This window comes from Neolamprologus brichardi, chromosome 16 (assembly GCF_056152115.1).
Source record: "Neolamprologus brichardi isolate AB-2024 chromosome 16, ASM5615211v1, whole genome shotgun sequence".
Classification (NCBI taxonomy): domain Eukaryota; kingdom Metazoa; phylum Chordata; class Actinopteri; order Cichliformes; family Cichlidae; genus Neolamprologus; species Neolamprologus brichardi.
The window spans coordinates 2,995,173-3,009,683 of NC_142119.1; the positions used below are offsets into that span (position 1 = coordinate 2,995,173).

The 14,511-nt window shown below is 39.7% G+C and overlaps 1 protein-coding gene across 1 annotated transcript; it reads left to right on the forward strand.

The window, feature by feature from the left end:
• Positions 1–88: 88 nt before the first annotated feature.
• ormdl1 (ORMDL sphingolipid biosynthesis regulator 1) lies at positions 89–8,545 on the forward strand. Its single transcript, XM_006807629.3, has 4 exons — positions 89–236; positions 1,854–2,033; positions 4,292–4,443; positions 5,317–8,545. The coding sequence occupies exons 2-4, from the start codon at positions 1,860–1,862 to the stop codon at positions 5,450–5,452; spliced, it is 462 nt and encodes a 153-aa protein (XP_006807692.1). The 5' UTR covers positions 89–236; positions 1,854–1,859; the 3' UTR covers positions 5,453–8,545.
• Positions 8,546–14,511: the final 5,966 nt, after the last annotated feature.

The window sequence follows — 14,511 nt, forward strand, 5'->3', positions numbered from 1 at the left end:
CGTATCGATTGGCGTATCGATGTGAACCGTTAGGGGGCGGGGAAACGGCCTTCCAAGTCAAACTGTGGAGTTGAAAATACCCCGGATAAAAACTCCCTAAATCCGCGTCTACTTCCGGTGGTGTCCGTCTACGTCGTGCCGTCTGCACTGTCTGGGAGCTGAGCACAACAGGAGGAAAAAGCGTTTCTCTTGCAGCAGTTTGTTCGTGCAAATACCTTCACTGCTTGCTACTAGCTGTAAGTCTCACACTCTGGGATTGTGGGAGGTTTCTTTTCCTTTTTGTATTAAATTGAATTCAACTTGGTTTATGAAGAGTGGTTATTCGGGTCCGGCTATATCCTGGAAAAAAAAACAATCAAGGGAGGCGTTCCGTGTTTATACAACTATTTGTGAGGGCTGGGTTGCTGCTAAATACCGGGTTTACACCAGTTTCATAACAAGTGCAGTGAACATAAGTTAACTTGGTGCGTCCTGGGTGATTTTAAGGCTAGTGTGGTGTGCTGTTACACAAAAGTTAAGCAGACGGTGACTTTTTTTTTTCTGGGTCTTTCTGTAATACCATCTGCATGTCTGCTGACAAGAGCAGCAGTTAATGACCACAGTGAACACTCTTTGAGACTAATATTAAAATTTGAGTCATTAACCGCCGCACTCAGTGCTGTATATATGTCATTTGTCCGTTAAAATAACGATGCACTTACTGGACTCTGCTAGCTGTTTTAATAACAACTTGAGCTCTGATCTGTCCTTTAGAAAGTGTGTCAGAGGCCAAAGTTTAACCGGTTACATAAGGCCCCCCACCTCCGTTATTGTTATCATACCAAGTACTACAGACATACTTTGATAGTATAATTTGATTTTCAAAATAACAGCTGCACCATATTGAGATAAAATTCATACAGTTACAGTCAGCTTGTTTTTTCAGAGCTAAACCCGGTACATGCCGTTACTGTGATTATCTAATTATCAGCCACTTTATTAGATACATTCGGTGTTACCTTTTTAAAGATTGGACATTTTTTGTAATCAGAGATGCTCTCGTGGATAACTGTGATAATTATTTGAGTTAGTGTTGTTTTTAAGTTGCTGTTGTCAGCTCGAAGCAGATATTTTAACCATATCAACCAGATATTTTCTCTGGAGTCTTTTTTTTTTTTCATTTTTGGAACGTCTTCTGTAAACACTAGAAATGGTTTTGTGGACATTTTTAAAAAAAATATGTCTAAATGCATTTCTGGCTAATTTATCGATATTCGTCTTAATGAGTGTTTTGACTGGTGTATCTATTAAAGGGGCTGAGTGTTGATCATAGTTAACCATCATATTGAATTTGATTGTTTTTGTGGAGTTTTTGTTTTTTCTTTTTGTCCATGTTAAAATGCAGTCAGATTAAAAGTTTCTGCCACTGAACTGCAACAAACCTTCACTGTTGTTTAAGAACTTAAAATTAGTCTTGAATGTAAATGAGACTAAACACAATAGATTACTGTGAGTTTCACGGAAGAGTTAAGTGTGAGGAAACTCTCATTTTAAAAAGTTGGATTTATTTTTTTTAATTTTTATTTTTTAGCAAAACACATCAGAGGTACCCATTTAGACATGGGGTGAACATGCTCAATAAGAGGTGGATTAGTGATGCTGGATTATGGTGCTTTTATCTATAAATACACCTCCAACCCTATATCCCTGCAATCAGTTTCTCTCCACCTCGATGCTCAGCTCTTTGAATTCCATTTAAACATTCAACCTCCAGGTGTTTTAACACAAAACAGGTAGAACAGCTTTTTTTTTTTTTTTATAATGATGTATAACAGAAGTGAAAAGTTGTTTTGTGAATGTCTTTCTGTCCACAGACCAGGATGAATGTGGGTGTGGCTCACAGCGAGGTGAACCCAAACACCCGAGTGATGAACAGTCGAGGGATTTGGCTGACCTACGCACTTGGTGTTGGTGTGCTTCACATCGTGCTCCTGAGCATACCCTTCTTCAGCGTGCCCGTGGTGTGGACTCTAACAAATGTCATTCACAACTTAGTAAGTTCAGTTTTCTCTCATGCTGTGTCAGTGCTGCTATCCGAGCTTCAGAAACAAGCCAGGCTGTTCAGGGTTTTTTCTACATAGAGAAAGGCTGTTTAGATGGTGCCAAAAGGAGCAACAAAAAATATGATTGTGGGGGAATAAAGAATGCTGTGAAGCTTTGAATTGCAGTGCATAAACTGAAATATGACATCTCTGACTTCCAGTTGCTGTATTTCACACAGGCGCTGGACAAGCCAGCTAAACTGCAGTGGTTTGGTCATGATTTTCAGTCTGTTCACGCTCCAAATGTCTTGCAGGAAATGCTCTGAGTTACAGCCCAGACTGACCTGGTGGGTTGAGCAGTAGTTTATTTTAGGTTTGCCAACACTCACTCACATGTGACACGCCTTTGTTAACCTGTTTCAGCAGCAGCTCTGATTCCAAATCTGTCCAAAGACACAAGGATCTCATGGATTAACTTTTATTTCCATTAGCGACGTCCCCACAGCAACAGGAAAACCAGCATGTGCTCAAAGTAGAATTCATCCACCGCTAAAGTTTCTCTTATATCTTATAAATATTAATGCAAACCATCTCTCGCAGTTTCCCTGAAAAGTCCACTTCACTGGATATTAAAGTCTCTAAAATTTATTTGCATTTGTTTGTTTTTACCCAGTTACTCAGGTAAAATACTGACAGTGATGCTTTTCCTTTGTTTTGTTTTGTTTTTTTTTAAGATGGAACAGAGCCCTACATCTTTGATAATATCCGATTTCTCTAAACTGATTAGTAATGGTCACATGTCACAGAAAAATGGTCAAATAATGCAGCTGTGGTCACCTACTGAAGGCCTCCTCTGAGCAGGACCATGTACTGATATTTTACTGTACAGTATGTCTATTTATCTTGCTATGTTTTTTAAGATTCTAGTGGTGTCAAAATATATCACGTTGTCTTTTTGATTATTTTTACATAAGTGGGATGGTGGGGTCAGATGGTGATTTTGTTTATTTGTCTCCAAGCTTACCAAGGATCTGTATTGGTCCTGAAAAAGCCGTATTGGTCAAAAGACTGAAAAAGTATTCGCCTCCAAAATTTAATTTGAATACATTTTCTTTTATTAGAGGGTTAATAAACAACAAAGTTAAAAATTTTAAATTTAACAGATCAAAGTGAGGTCTTCAAAATCCTTGTTTTGTTCTAACCAACAGTCCATAGTTAAAATAAATAATTAAAAAGTAATTTTCTGTGTTTGGCAAGAAAAGCATTAAATTCTATATTATTTCAAGAAAGTTGTGTTAATTCTGATTTCTAACGCTTATCAGTTTGATTCAGGAATCCTGTTTTGTCTTAAGGCGGTTTTCCTTGTGACAGCCTGATGACTGACCTATTATGATAATTTCCCCATGCCTCAAAGTCTGACAAGAGTGAGCTTTCATTGTTGCATGGCTGGCCTCAAATGAAGAGAGTTGATGTGGGTGACGTCATCGAACAGTTTGAGCTCAAGGATTGTGTATCACAGCCAATAAGGAAGGCTATTAACAGTAGCAGCTGAGGTCAACTATAGCCTATTGTTTTCCACCACAATACACCATCAGTGTGGTGATTATTTCTTGGCCGTATGTCAGCGCTTCAGTTTCATTACATTTCCCTCTGTATTGCAGCTTTTTCCATCTAAAGCTCCAGTGTTTTGGACACAGACATGTAATTAGAACCTCCCAAGATGGCTAACTTACGAGGGGAATCCCAAAAGTAAGGTATTTATTTTTTGGGAAATACAAACAACCATTTATTTTCCATAATATTCGCATCATTTTAAAGCTTGAAGACTTATTTTTCTACATAATCACCATTTCGGTCGATGCATTGTTGTAGACGCTGTGGCAGTTTTACAATGTCCATGTCATACCCGCTCACGGCCGCTGCAGAATTGCCTACTGGACAAATGTTCTTTCAACTTTGGGAACAGGTGGTAGTCACTGGGTCTGAAGTCCAGACTGTAGGGTGGGTGGGTGATGAAGTTCCAACAAAGGTTTGCCAGGAGATCGACATGGGCATTGTAAAACTGCATAGACCGAAATGGTGATTATGTAGGAAAAATAAATAAGTCTTCAAGCTTTAAAATGATGTAAATATTATGGAAAATAAATGGCTTGTATTTCTATAGGAGACCTTACTTTTGAGATTGCCCTCGTAGTTGATGATAAGAGGACATCACATTTCTTTTTGGCTAGTCTGTCAGTAAACTATTGACCGCAGTTTCCACTCCACAGGGAATGTATGTCTTCATGCATGCAGTCAAAGGCACCCCTTTTGAGACCCCTGACCAAGGAAAAGCCAGACTTCTTACTCACTGGGAGCAGCTCGACTATGGCGTGCAGTTCACCTCATCTAGAAAGTTCTTCACCATCTCCCCAATTATTCTGTATGTATTATATACCAATGATTCCGTCTGAACCTGTTGTCTTTAGACATGTACCTTCAACCCTGATAGTTCTGTAGACATTACCATGTGTGAGAGAATGATACTAGTAACATGGAACTACCAAAAACTTTGATTCCATGAATGCCCGTTTGAGCCTGGCTCCAACAGTGACACAGACTCCCATGTTAAAATGCTCTACAGCAGAAATGAGATGTTTACAGCGTGCCACAAAAAACCTTTTAGTTTCTATGGTTGTACAATAGTAAACCATTAGCCATTGGTGGTAGACTTCACATCCTAGTAACTACACAGAAAACTGTATTAATTAACAGATAATTAACACACAAGTATCTGGAAGGCACAAACTCTGTGGAGAGGTACAGCTCAGTGACTTCAATTGGCTGAGGTGAAGCCTGGCTGCACATCTCAGCTTCCACATGTGAGTCAAAGAGACTATGTCCCTGAAAATAAAAACATCTAAGCATTACTGGGTCTGAGCAGAGGATATGTGTGTCTTTTATTTTTTATTTTTATCCTATAAATGATTTCAGGACTTTATGTCCCTTAACCTATAATTTTATGTGATTAGGGGAGTTCCACAGGGTTCAGTATTGGGTCCAGTCTCATTCACATTGACCAACTATGATGTCCGTTTTTATGCTGGTGACATAGTTCTGTACTGTATAGTTGTTATGATAGTGTGAAAGACAGGAAACTATTCACAGATACTTACTTTTTTTTTTTTTTTAAACTTTGTCTGTGGAAAGTGACTCACTTTTGGAGGCATTGTATTTATTTATCTAATTTTATTTGATTGAAACCAAAATGCTGCAATGTATTTCTAACACACTGTCTTTTCCCCCACCTTTACAGATACTTCCTGGCAAGTTTCTATACAAAATACAACACAACACACTTTGTCATCAACACTGCCTCGCTTCTGAGTGTCCTGATCCCCAAACTGCCACAGCTGCATGGAGTCAGAATTCTTGGCATCAACAAGTATTAATAATTGTAAATGCTGCGCCTCTCAGCAACTGAAGCTAATTCCTGTGTAGTCTGTACCGCCGATGTGTGTACCAAGTCATACAGTTTGTGTAACGGCCGCTGTTGTCGTATAGTAACACCAGAGGGGTGCACTACGAAACGAGGTACGTTGAGCCTAAAGAGTTTTCAGCGTCATGAAGGTAGCTCTGTTTTTTTTGTTTTTTTTTAAACCAGGTGACTCAGCTCTGGGCGGAGGCTACATTCAAAGTTTTTGTGTAAAATTATCTGTTAATGAGCAGTACAGATGTTCAGCTATATGCAAAACCTGTTGAGCCGTGTGTTTGTAATGCCCCCAAAGAAGCTGTGCAGTTTTAGTTGAACAAACTGTTACAGCAACAGGGATTTAATGCATTAGGCTGGCAATGCAGAAAACGTGCTTTTATGTTTGTTCATAATTTCCTGCTGATGTAAAGCAGAGTAGAACACTGATTTGTCTAATATTCAGTCAGTAAACTTACTTTCACTTTGAAATGGCCAAAAACTCAAGTGATTTTCATCCTTTGTTATGGGACATGGTCAGGCCTGAATGCACTTCCTGAGTTGTGTTAGGAATAAACTGCAGCAAAGAGAAAACACTGAGCAGTGTGTGATCGCAAAGCTCCACAGCTCTGCCCATGTTAATCAAAATTCTTAACATCTTTAACGTTTGCTGATCTCTCCTTCAAAATCGTTTCCTTGGACACCACTATGGCTAGTTTTAGATCGCTCCCTGGATTTGAGCTTCGTCGTCATGGCTGACTTGAAATTTGCTCTCTGAGCAAGTTTAAACTTTAGTAGATTTTGCTGTGAGGGCTCATTGTGTGTGCGCGAAACTGAACCCCTACTGGCCCCAACTTAGAAACAACGACGTAACCCGCATTGGAAGGCAGTACCTGCAGTTGACCAGTGGTTCACCAATGATTCAGAGATTCTGCCCATCATTATTTTTATTCCCATATAAAATATCCGATCCACTGCAAGAAATACTGTGGCTGTGGAATAATGACTTCACAAACCTGCTGAAATGAAAGATGGGTTTTAAGGTAGAACTCTCATGGCGGTGGTAGAAAGGAAGGAAAAGATCACGCAAAGTTGTTTGGAAAAGTTGACAATGAGTGAAGGGGGCAACTAGAACAGGGTTCCTGCAGACTGATTTTGAAAGGTGTTTGAATCTGAAAAGGCATCCCTAGTTTTTATTAGTCTCAAAATTCCTCAGATTTGGAGAGGTAATTTAACGTCTTGGTCAGAGCAGTTGCGTTGCTCGCTTTACTCGGAAATGAAGAAATGTAAATTCGCTGAATCTTGGCTCTTCATCCAAGCATTTGTGAGTCACAATATGTTTTGTTGAGGAAGTGCCACAATGGGAATGAAGGTGCGGGGGAAAACCCCTACAAGTTTTGGTTCAGTTGCAAGCAGTTCTGACTAGTTGCCTTACATTGTTTACCTGCATAGCCTAGCTTTTTGCTCAACTACAACTACACGAGACAAACAACATGCATCTAAAGCAGTGAAATCTATATGTAACATTTCTTACCCTGTGCCCATGCATTGGGTTTTGTAGAGCACTTTTTACCTCCTGAAGTCAGACATCCTAAAGCGTGTGTGGCAGAAAGCAAATTAGCCGAAGCTGTACAGAAGAGATGACCATTGCTTCCATGTCTGAAACATGAAGCCAGTGCATTAGTGCCTTATATCTGCAGTCTTTTAATGGTCGAGTAATCTGGCTGCATAAAGAAGCCAGATTTTGTGGAAATTTTTGGAATAATTACCCTTCCCTCCCCCTAATTCATCCACTTACTACACTTTCTATTTTTAAATATTTAAAACATGCAGTTTTTTGTTTGTTTTTTTTAATTAAGCTCCCCATCAGGGTCAGAGGCTATAGTTATGTGAATGACAAGCCAGTGCTACAGGAGTTGGTCAGATCCAGCCCATCCTCCTGGTGTCATAAAGCTAAGATGGCAACAGCACATACCTGCACAGACGCAAACTGAAATGAAAGTGGAAAAAGCTGCGATTCAGGCGAACTGGGAGGGATTCAGGACATGATACAGAAACGGTGTGAGGAGTCGGGACTTCCATGGAGCGATCAAAAATCAGCTTGCATGAGGAGGCAATGTCAAAGGGAATGGTTTCATTTTTTTTTTTTTTATGGGCAGAGATTCAGAACTTTTGTATTGAGTCCCATCTTTGTAAGAAACTTTCTTTCCGGCCTGATGTTTGGCTGTAGTAATTATCGTAAAGTCTTCACTGCTCAGTGTGATCTGTCGGGATAAACACATCTCACCTTCATGACACCTGTTATCTCTGACAGGAGGCCTGGCTGCGTTCAGTTTGCTTTGTGGTGCATCCCTCTGGTTTAAAGATGATATGTCTGTACATGACAGGATGCCATACGCATTACTAACTTATGTGAATATTTAATGATGTATTTTCGGCCTGCGTCGACCTGGGCGGGCCCAGGCATCAGTGAGGCTTTTGGTTGAGTTTACCTTTCTTTCTTTCTTTGCTCTCATCTCACACACGGTGATGCAAATTGTGTTTCTAGTCACAAAGATGTTGCAAATGTATTTTTCAAATGTGTCTTACTTTGTGAGGGTAGGAGCCCATGGCTCGCTGTTTACCGGTACACTCTGGTTTTGTAACGGGTGTCAGACATTTTTGTGCTGAGGAAGAACAGAATCAAGCTCTTCAGGTGCATGATTTCCTTTGTGAATCATTTGTAACCAATCAGAACAGCAGGCATTTCTCATTGTACTCTTTGTGTGTGTGTGTGTGTGTGTGTGTGTGTGTGTGTTTTTGTGTGAGAGAATGTGTGAGTGAATATTATGTCCTTTATGTAGAAATGAGACAGATTATTGTTGTGAGATTAAGTGTTTACTGAGGGAGCTCCACAGTGTCTTTGTGATGAACTTACACTCATGTAGCCACTCTCTTCATACTTTGAGGGATTATTTGATTTGTTTTTGTTTTTTTGGCTATAATTGAGGCAGCGAGTCCTACTTTGTTTGGCCATAGCTTGTAGTACTTGATATTTCTGGTTCTTAATCTTATTAAAATGTTTGCCCTCCATCTACTCCGTCTCACAGCTCTTAATTGCTTCGTCGAGTTTCTGAAGTTGACGAGTACAATGAGGCTCTCAGGTACTTTGCCATAAAAGTATAAGCCGAGAAATTAGGAATTCTTTCAGGACATATCAGAATTTCACAGATGTTACTCTTCAGGCACTGAAGAGTAATAATCAGCTGTATTGGATACCTTTGTTTAGGAGTGCTATCGTCACAGAGCTATCAGGTTTCATCTACATAAAGGCATATTAAATAGGAGCTATTCTGTTTACTTCTACCTGCATGTCTTCATCCTTAGATTTTATTATTCAGTTCAAAATAATCCATATTTATCTCATACTGGGTTTATCCCCTGTCTGAAACAAGAAATTCTAGCCCCTTCTTTTTTAGGTCAACTTTTCCCTCACAACCAGAAGATTTCAACAGCCTGAGATGACCATATTAGTGATACACCCTCTCTATAACTTCACATAGATCAATGAATAGATGAAAACTGTGAAACAGAATTTGGAGCATTCTGAAGCCTGAGCTGGACCTGTAGCCTTCAAAATAAATACACCACCTAGAACAAGTTACTTAGTTTAGTGTCTTCTTCATAAAGTTAAGCCAACATTCAGCTTGACTGTATCAGGTGTTTTTAAAGAAACTCCTCATAGTTTAGTTTTAGTCAACTAGAATCACCTAAGCTTAAAAACTAAAACACGTGGGGACAAAAACAGTTTGCTTAGCTAAAATAAAAACTAGATTTTAGAAAAAATTTAAAGTAACAAATGATTTTGTGAACTTGGAGAGCTAAAGTAAAATTAGCAGTTACAGAGCAAATATGCTCAGTTTTACCATTTTTAGTTTTGAACATTTTATTGCATCTTGCCTGATGAGTCAGTGATGTCTACAAGACTGAGAGTCGACTGCTTTCAAAAAGTTATTTTTATTGTAGTGTCTGTTTATCCTAAATCTTGCCTCTGCGTTGGCTCTTACATAAATAAAGCAGCTTATCTACTAACTGGAAGGTCACTGGTTTGATACCTAGCTACTCCAGAGTACCCTTGGGCAAGATACCTGAGTTGCTCCATCCTTGTGTGAATGTTGGGTTAAAAACCCTTGTAGGACTGAGTGAACAAAATTGGTAGTAAGAAAGTGCTGAGAGTAGAAAAGCAATAGAAGTACCTGTCTATTTCAGCTACAGTGAAGGTGTCAGGGTTATTCTGCAGCCACCTTGTCTTTTTCTGAATCTAAATCATCGGTGTAATTTGAGTCTAAATTGTAAATTAAAACGAATCAAAGAAATACTGCTTGTGATTTTCTCCAGAACTTTCCTCTAACTGAAGTTGGAATGAATGAATGTGTTTGCAGTAAATAAAAGTGACCACTAGATGGAGACGAGCACATCTGAGCACTCACTGGTTTTGCAACTTTAGATTAAATGTAATAATAGCAGTAACAGCAGTTCAGTGTTTTAACCCGGAGCTGGTTTATGGGTGACGATGTATAAATATGTTACATAACACATGAGGATTGTTTCTGGCACAGTAGAGAAACAGTTTCTGCAATCAGGTAAGACCAAAGCAGAAAACGCCGAATCATCCTTTTCACTAATGTATACTTCAGTCCCCTACTGAAGTATTTTTTTACTATTCTGAGCTAATGGGTAAAAAAAAAACAAAAAAAAAAAACTAATGGTAGTGCTGTGCAATACTTAAAATTTTTGTATCAATGCAATATGAAATTTTTTTTTTTACAGGACGAGTATTGCCAATACCAATAATTTCCTCTTATAAAGGCAGTTTATGGAGGTAAAAGCAGTGTCATGACTTATGAGACGAATCATCAATAATTTACAATTCACTGAGTTTTACTTTACCCAACAATCCGTTAATATAGCAAAACACGCCTTTCAGCTTTTCGTGTATATTGAAACTGGCTTTTTTTGGAGAGAAGGAAGGAAATGCGCCTGATTGAAAAGCACTTTTTGCTATAAAACTGACATGATTATCAACACAAAGATTCAGACATCTTTCATAGCACATGTTTGAGGTATATTTCTTTTAAAATAAATTTACAAGTAACGCAACAGAGTGGACTGCATACTGAACTGCTATCAGCCCTATGACTGAGTATCATGGCAGAACACTATTGAGATCTCTTTTATTTCCCTCTGATGTTTTGCATGCAGCATAGGTTTTTCCACGTAAGTTAAAGAAGTGCGGGAATAACATATCTTTTGTCCAGTGTGTTCACCTCGTTTCCGAAGCCTTCCTTAGTCACCGCATTTACATTGGTGATTTCAGTGTGTCATTGTGCACTGGATGGATGCGCCGACTCACCGGACCGGCTCGCTATCAGTTGTTTCGAATGAGAAGCTCCTCACCTTCTGTGTGTCAAATTTAATTTTTTAAAAATTTTTTTTAAGTCATCCAGACTCTGCCTCCAGGAAACTTAAGCTGCGCGGGGGGCACCTGTGACTTTTTCCACGCAGACACATCATCAGGTAGTGATTCAAGGAGTTTGCTTGGTTTGCTTTTGCTTTGTGTTCTATTGTATAAGCACACATTTTCTGTTTTAGCCAGTCATGTACATTTACCTTTGAGAATCCAAATTTGAAATTGAGATTCAAATTCAATTATTTTTGCAGTTAGCATCAAACTCTGCAGAGTTATTGTAGATGTATTAAATTACTGGGTAGGAGATCAAGAAAAGAAGGGATCTCCACTGAGGCTGTTTTTGTTAAAGAGCCAGAGTTCTGTGCTAAACCCCTGTCTCTGATGCTGAAATAAAATAATTCTTTATTATTTATTTGATTTGTACGGTCAGCAAAGAGAAGTGACCATCAGCTGAGAAAGCGCTAAAGCTGTGATGTTTGCTTTGAGAGTGTTGATGGAGAAGTACCAGGAGAGGAACTGAGGTCCTGCATGAGGAAGTGGCAGAGAAGTATGAGGAGTGTGAGGTGTGCAGCAGGACTGACTTAGCTTCAAGGGATTATATCAGTGATCTGTTCTGAGCCTTTTCTTGTTTACAGTGGTGATGGGCAGTCTGACAGGTGAGTTCAGCCAGGAGCCTCCGTGGACTGTTAGGTTTGCAGAAAACACTGTGATCTGCACTAAGAATGGAAAGCAATTTGAAGAGAGCCTGGAAAGGTGGAGGTGTGGAGAGAAGAGGAATGAAAGTCTAATAGAAGCTAGACAGAATACATGTGTGAACGACAGGGAGACCAATGGAAATGTGACGGTGCAAGGAGCAGAGGTAGTAAAGATAGTCTGAGATGGTTTGGACGTGTGCGTGGGAGGTTTAAATCCATTAAACCTTTCAGTAAACTGCACCAGTTTAATATGTATGAAGTAAAAGAGCAGAAACTAGCATTGCTACCCTGGATGTCTGACCCGGTTTCTGATAATTCACTGGAGAAAACTTCAAAAAGTGTATGCACGGTAAACATTCGAGGGTCATAGCACCATGTGGCATGGGCAGCTGTGATAGGTCTCCTTCGATGAATTTGCATGCAACGCTCATCTTCTAGCTTGATTTGTCCTGTGTCCTCCTGTCATCTGGACATCTCCTATAAGTAAGAATAAGGCTACAAATTGCTGAAAAACTGAGGCGAATTAAAAAGAGCCAACTCCCACACACTTTGAGGGCCTGTAACTTGATAAATATTCATAATAAGATGGTAAAGATTTGCATGGCTTTATTAAATATACTAAAGTTATCTTGCAAATAAATGTTAATAAATGATCAGTTTGAGTATCAGTGCCAAAATGTGTAGCTTAGATGACCAGAAGTTTGGTTGTTGCTGTTGTTTCCACATTTGACTGGAGTCAAAGTTTTGAAGTTTGTTTCTTTTTCTGTCCCTTTATGACTCACCTGAATTCCCTTGAGTGATGAGCTCCATCTAACAGCCCTGCATACTTCACTAATGAGCTTTCATTTCCTTTTACCGGTACATTATCAGATCGTTGCCCCCACAGGTTCCATTAACCTCGACGACTGAGATGGGCAGCCTGCATCACCTGGTCTCCATTTCAGAGCGTATCCGGTCCCGCGGGGAGATGTTCCTAAGTATGCACTCTGTGATTTTCTCTGTTTACTGTTCATGAGGTAAAGTAGCTACAGTCATAAGTGTGCAGCAGGGTGCAACGGGTACATCAGCTGGACTGCGTCAGGAACAGAGATAAGAAGTAGCGCGTTAAGCATTACTGTAATCCGATTACTTTTTCAAGTAACGAGTAACGTAAGGTATTACTGTTGCAAAAAAGTAATTCGATTACTGTTACTTTCTCATAAGCATGCTGCGTTACTGCGTTACTAAACCACGATTTTGTTTGTGAGAGTGTCTCATGACGATGACGTACATGTGTGAGATATCTGTGGTAGCAACAGACGTGTGTAGATCAACAATGGATAATATGGAGTGCAGGAGAGAGTACGACCATGCAGAGGTTAAGGCTTGGACGTACTGACATTACTTTGAGTTTGATTCCATAAAAAGTGACAAAAACCTTAGCGTTCACTGTACAGTCTGCGTGGGAAGAAAACTTCTCACTACAGCAAAAAATTAAACTTCAAATCTGAGCAAGCGCCAAGCACTCTGTCGTGGAAATGTGAAATTCACAGAGAAACCCCCGGATCCCCCCACTGACATGACCGCTGCGGCACCGGGCAAACCTCCACCAGCCCCACTCCTGCTAATCAGGTGAAAATAGATTTAAGAGCAACAGGACTTAGTGCTGTTAAATCTTTGATTTTATTTATTTTTTGCTGTGTTTTACTTGCACCTATTTGAAAGAGTGAGTGTGAACACAAAAAATATTAAATTGTATATGAAGAAAGTGTACTTTATTGATCCACGTGGGGAAATTCCTCTCTGCATTTAACCCATTCACTCAGTGAAGCAGTGGGCAGCCATTGGGCGCCCGGGGAGCAGTGTGTAGGGACGGTACCTTGCTCAGGGGTACCTCAGGGTAGCTGTTCAGGGGAATCGAACCTCCAACCTTCCGATCATGGGGCCACCACTCTACCTACTGAGCTATCCCTGCCATGCTGGAATATGCAGAAAATAGGTTTTAATGTTAAACAAATTTCTTCCGATCAGAGGATGTTGCATATAATTTAATTTTTGCTTGTTGCAATGTGCCAAAAGTTAAAAGATTAAAACTAATATAACACGTTTTAAAAATAGACTTTTTCATTTGATTCAATTTTATATGATGGATTATGCAGAAAAAATGGAAAGTTCTTTATAATGTATTCAGGTTGTGCATCATGTTTTTAAAAAGCAACTAAATAATAAGTAACTAATTACTTTTGAAAATAAGTAATCAGTAAAGTAATGGGATTACTTTCTTTGAGAAGTAATCAGTAATTAGTAATTAATTACTATTTCCAAGGAACTTGACCAACACTGGTCAGGAACGGGGAAAGTGGTGTTTTCTATTTATGTGTTGCCGTTTGGGTTCTACTCTGTATTATAGCGGGAAATCAAGCCTCTGCATTGTGGCATACTGCCAACATATATGGCATTGGACTTTATCAGTCTTTGCTCAGTCTCTTGTAATTGTAATTATGACCAGACTTAGCCAGAGTCATTGTTTTATCAGGAAAAGAGATCCACATTCTGCGATTATATCTACAGAGAACACACGGCGTGTTTTTCTCATTGTTTTACGATTTGGCTTCTTTCCACGTGTGACCTTGTTCCCACTATTGTGTTGCCAGTTATCAGTGCTGATACAGAGACCTGTTAGGCTATCCGAGCATCCACAGTGCGAGAGAAGGACAGAGGGACTGAGGAAAGTGACTCTGAGAAGAGAGGTCTGTGGACGGCAGCGTGAGGGAGTGGCAGGAAAGGAAGGAAGACTGGTCAGGAGGGGCAGGGCGGTGGAGAGGACAGGGAGGGTAAGGAGTGGTGGTGGAGGTGGGAGTGGAGCAGAGCAGTGACGAGGGAATCAGATTTCCTAGCATTAAGGCTGCAGAAAGGGGA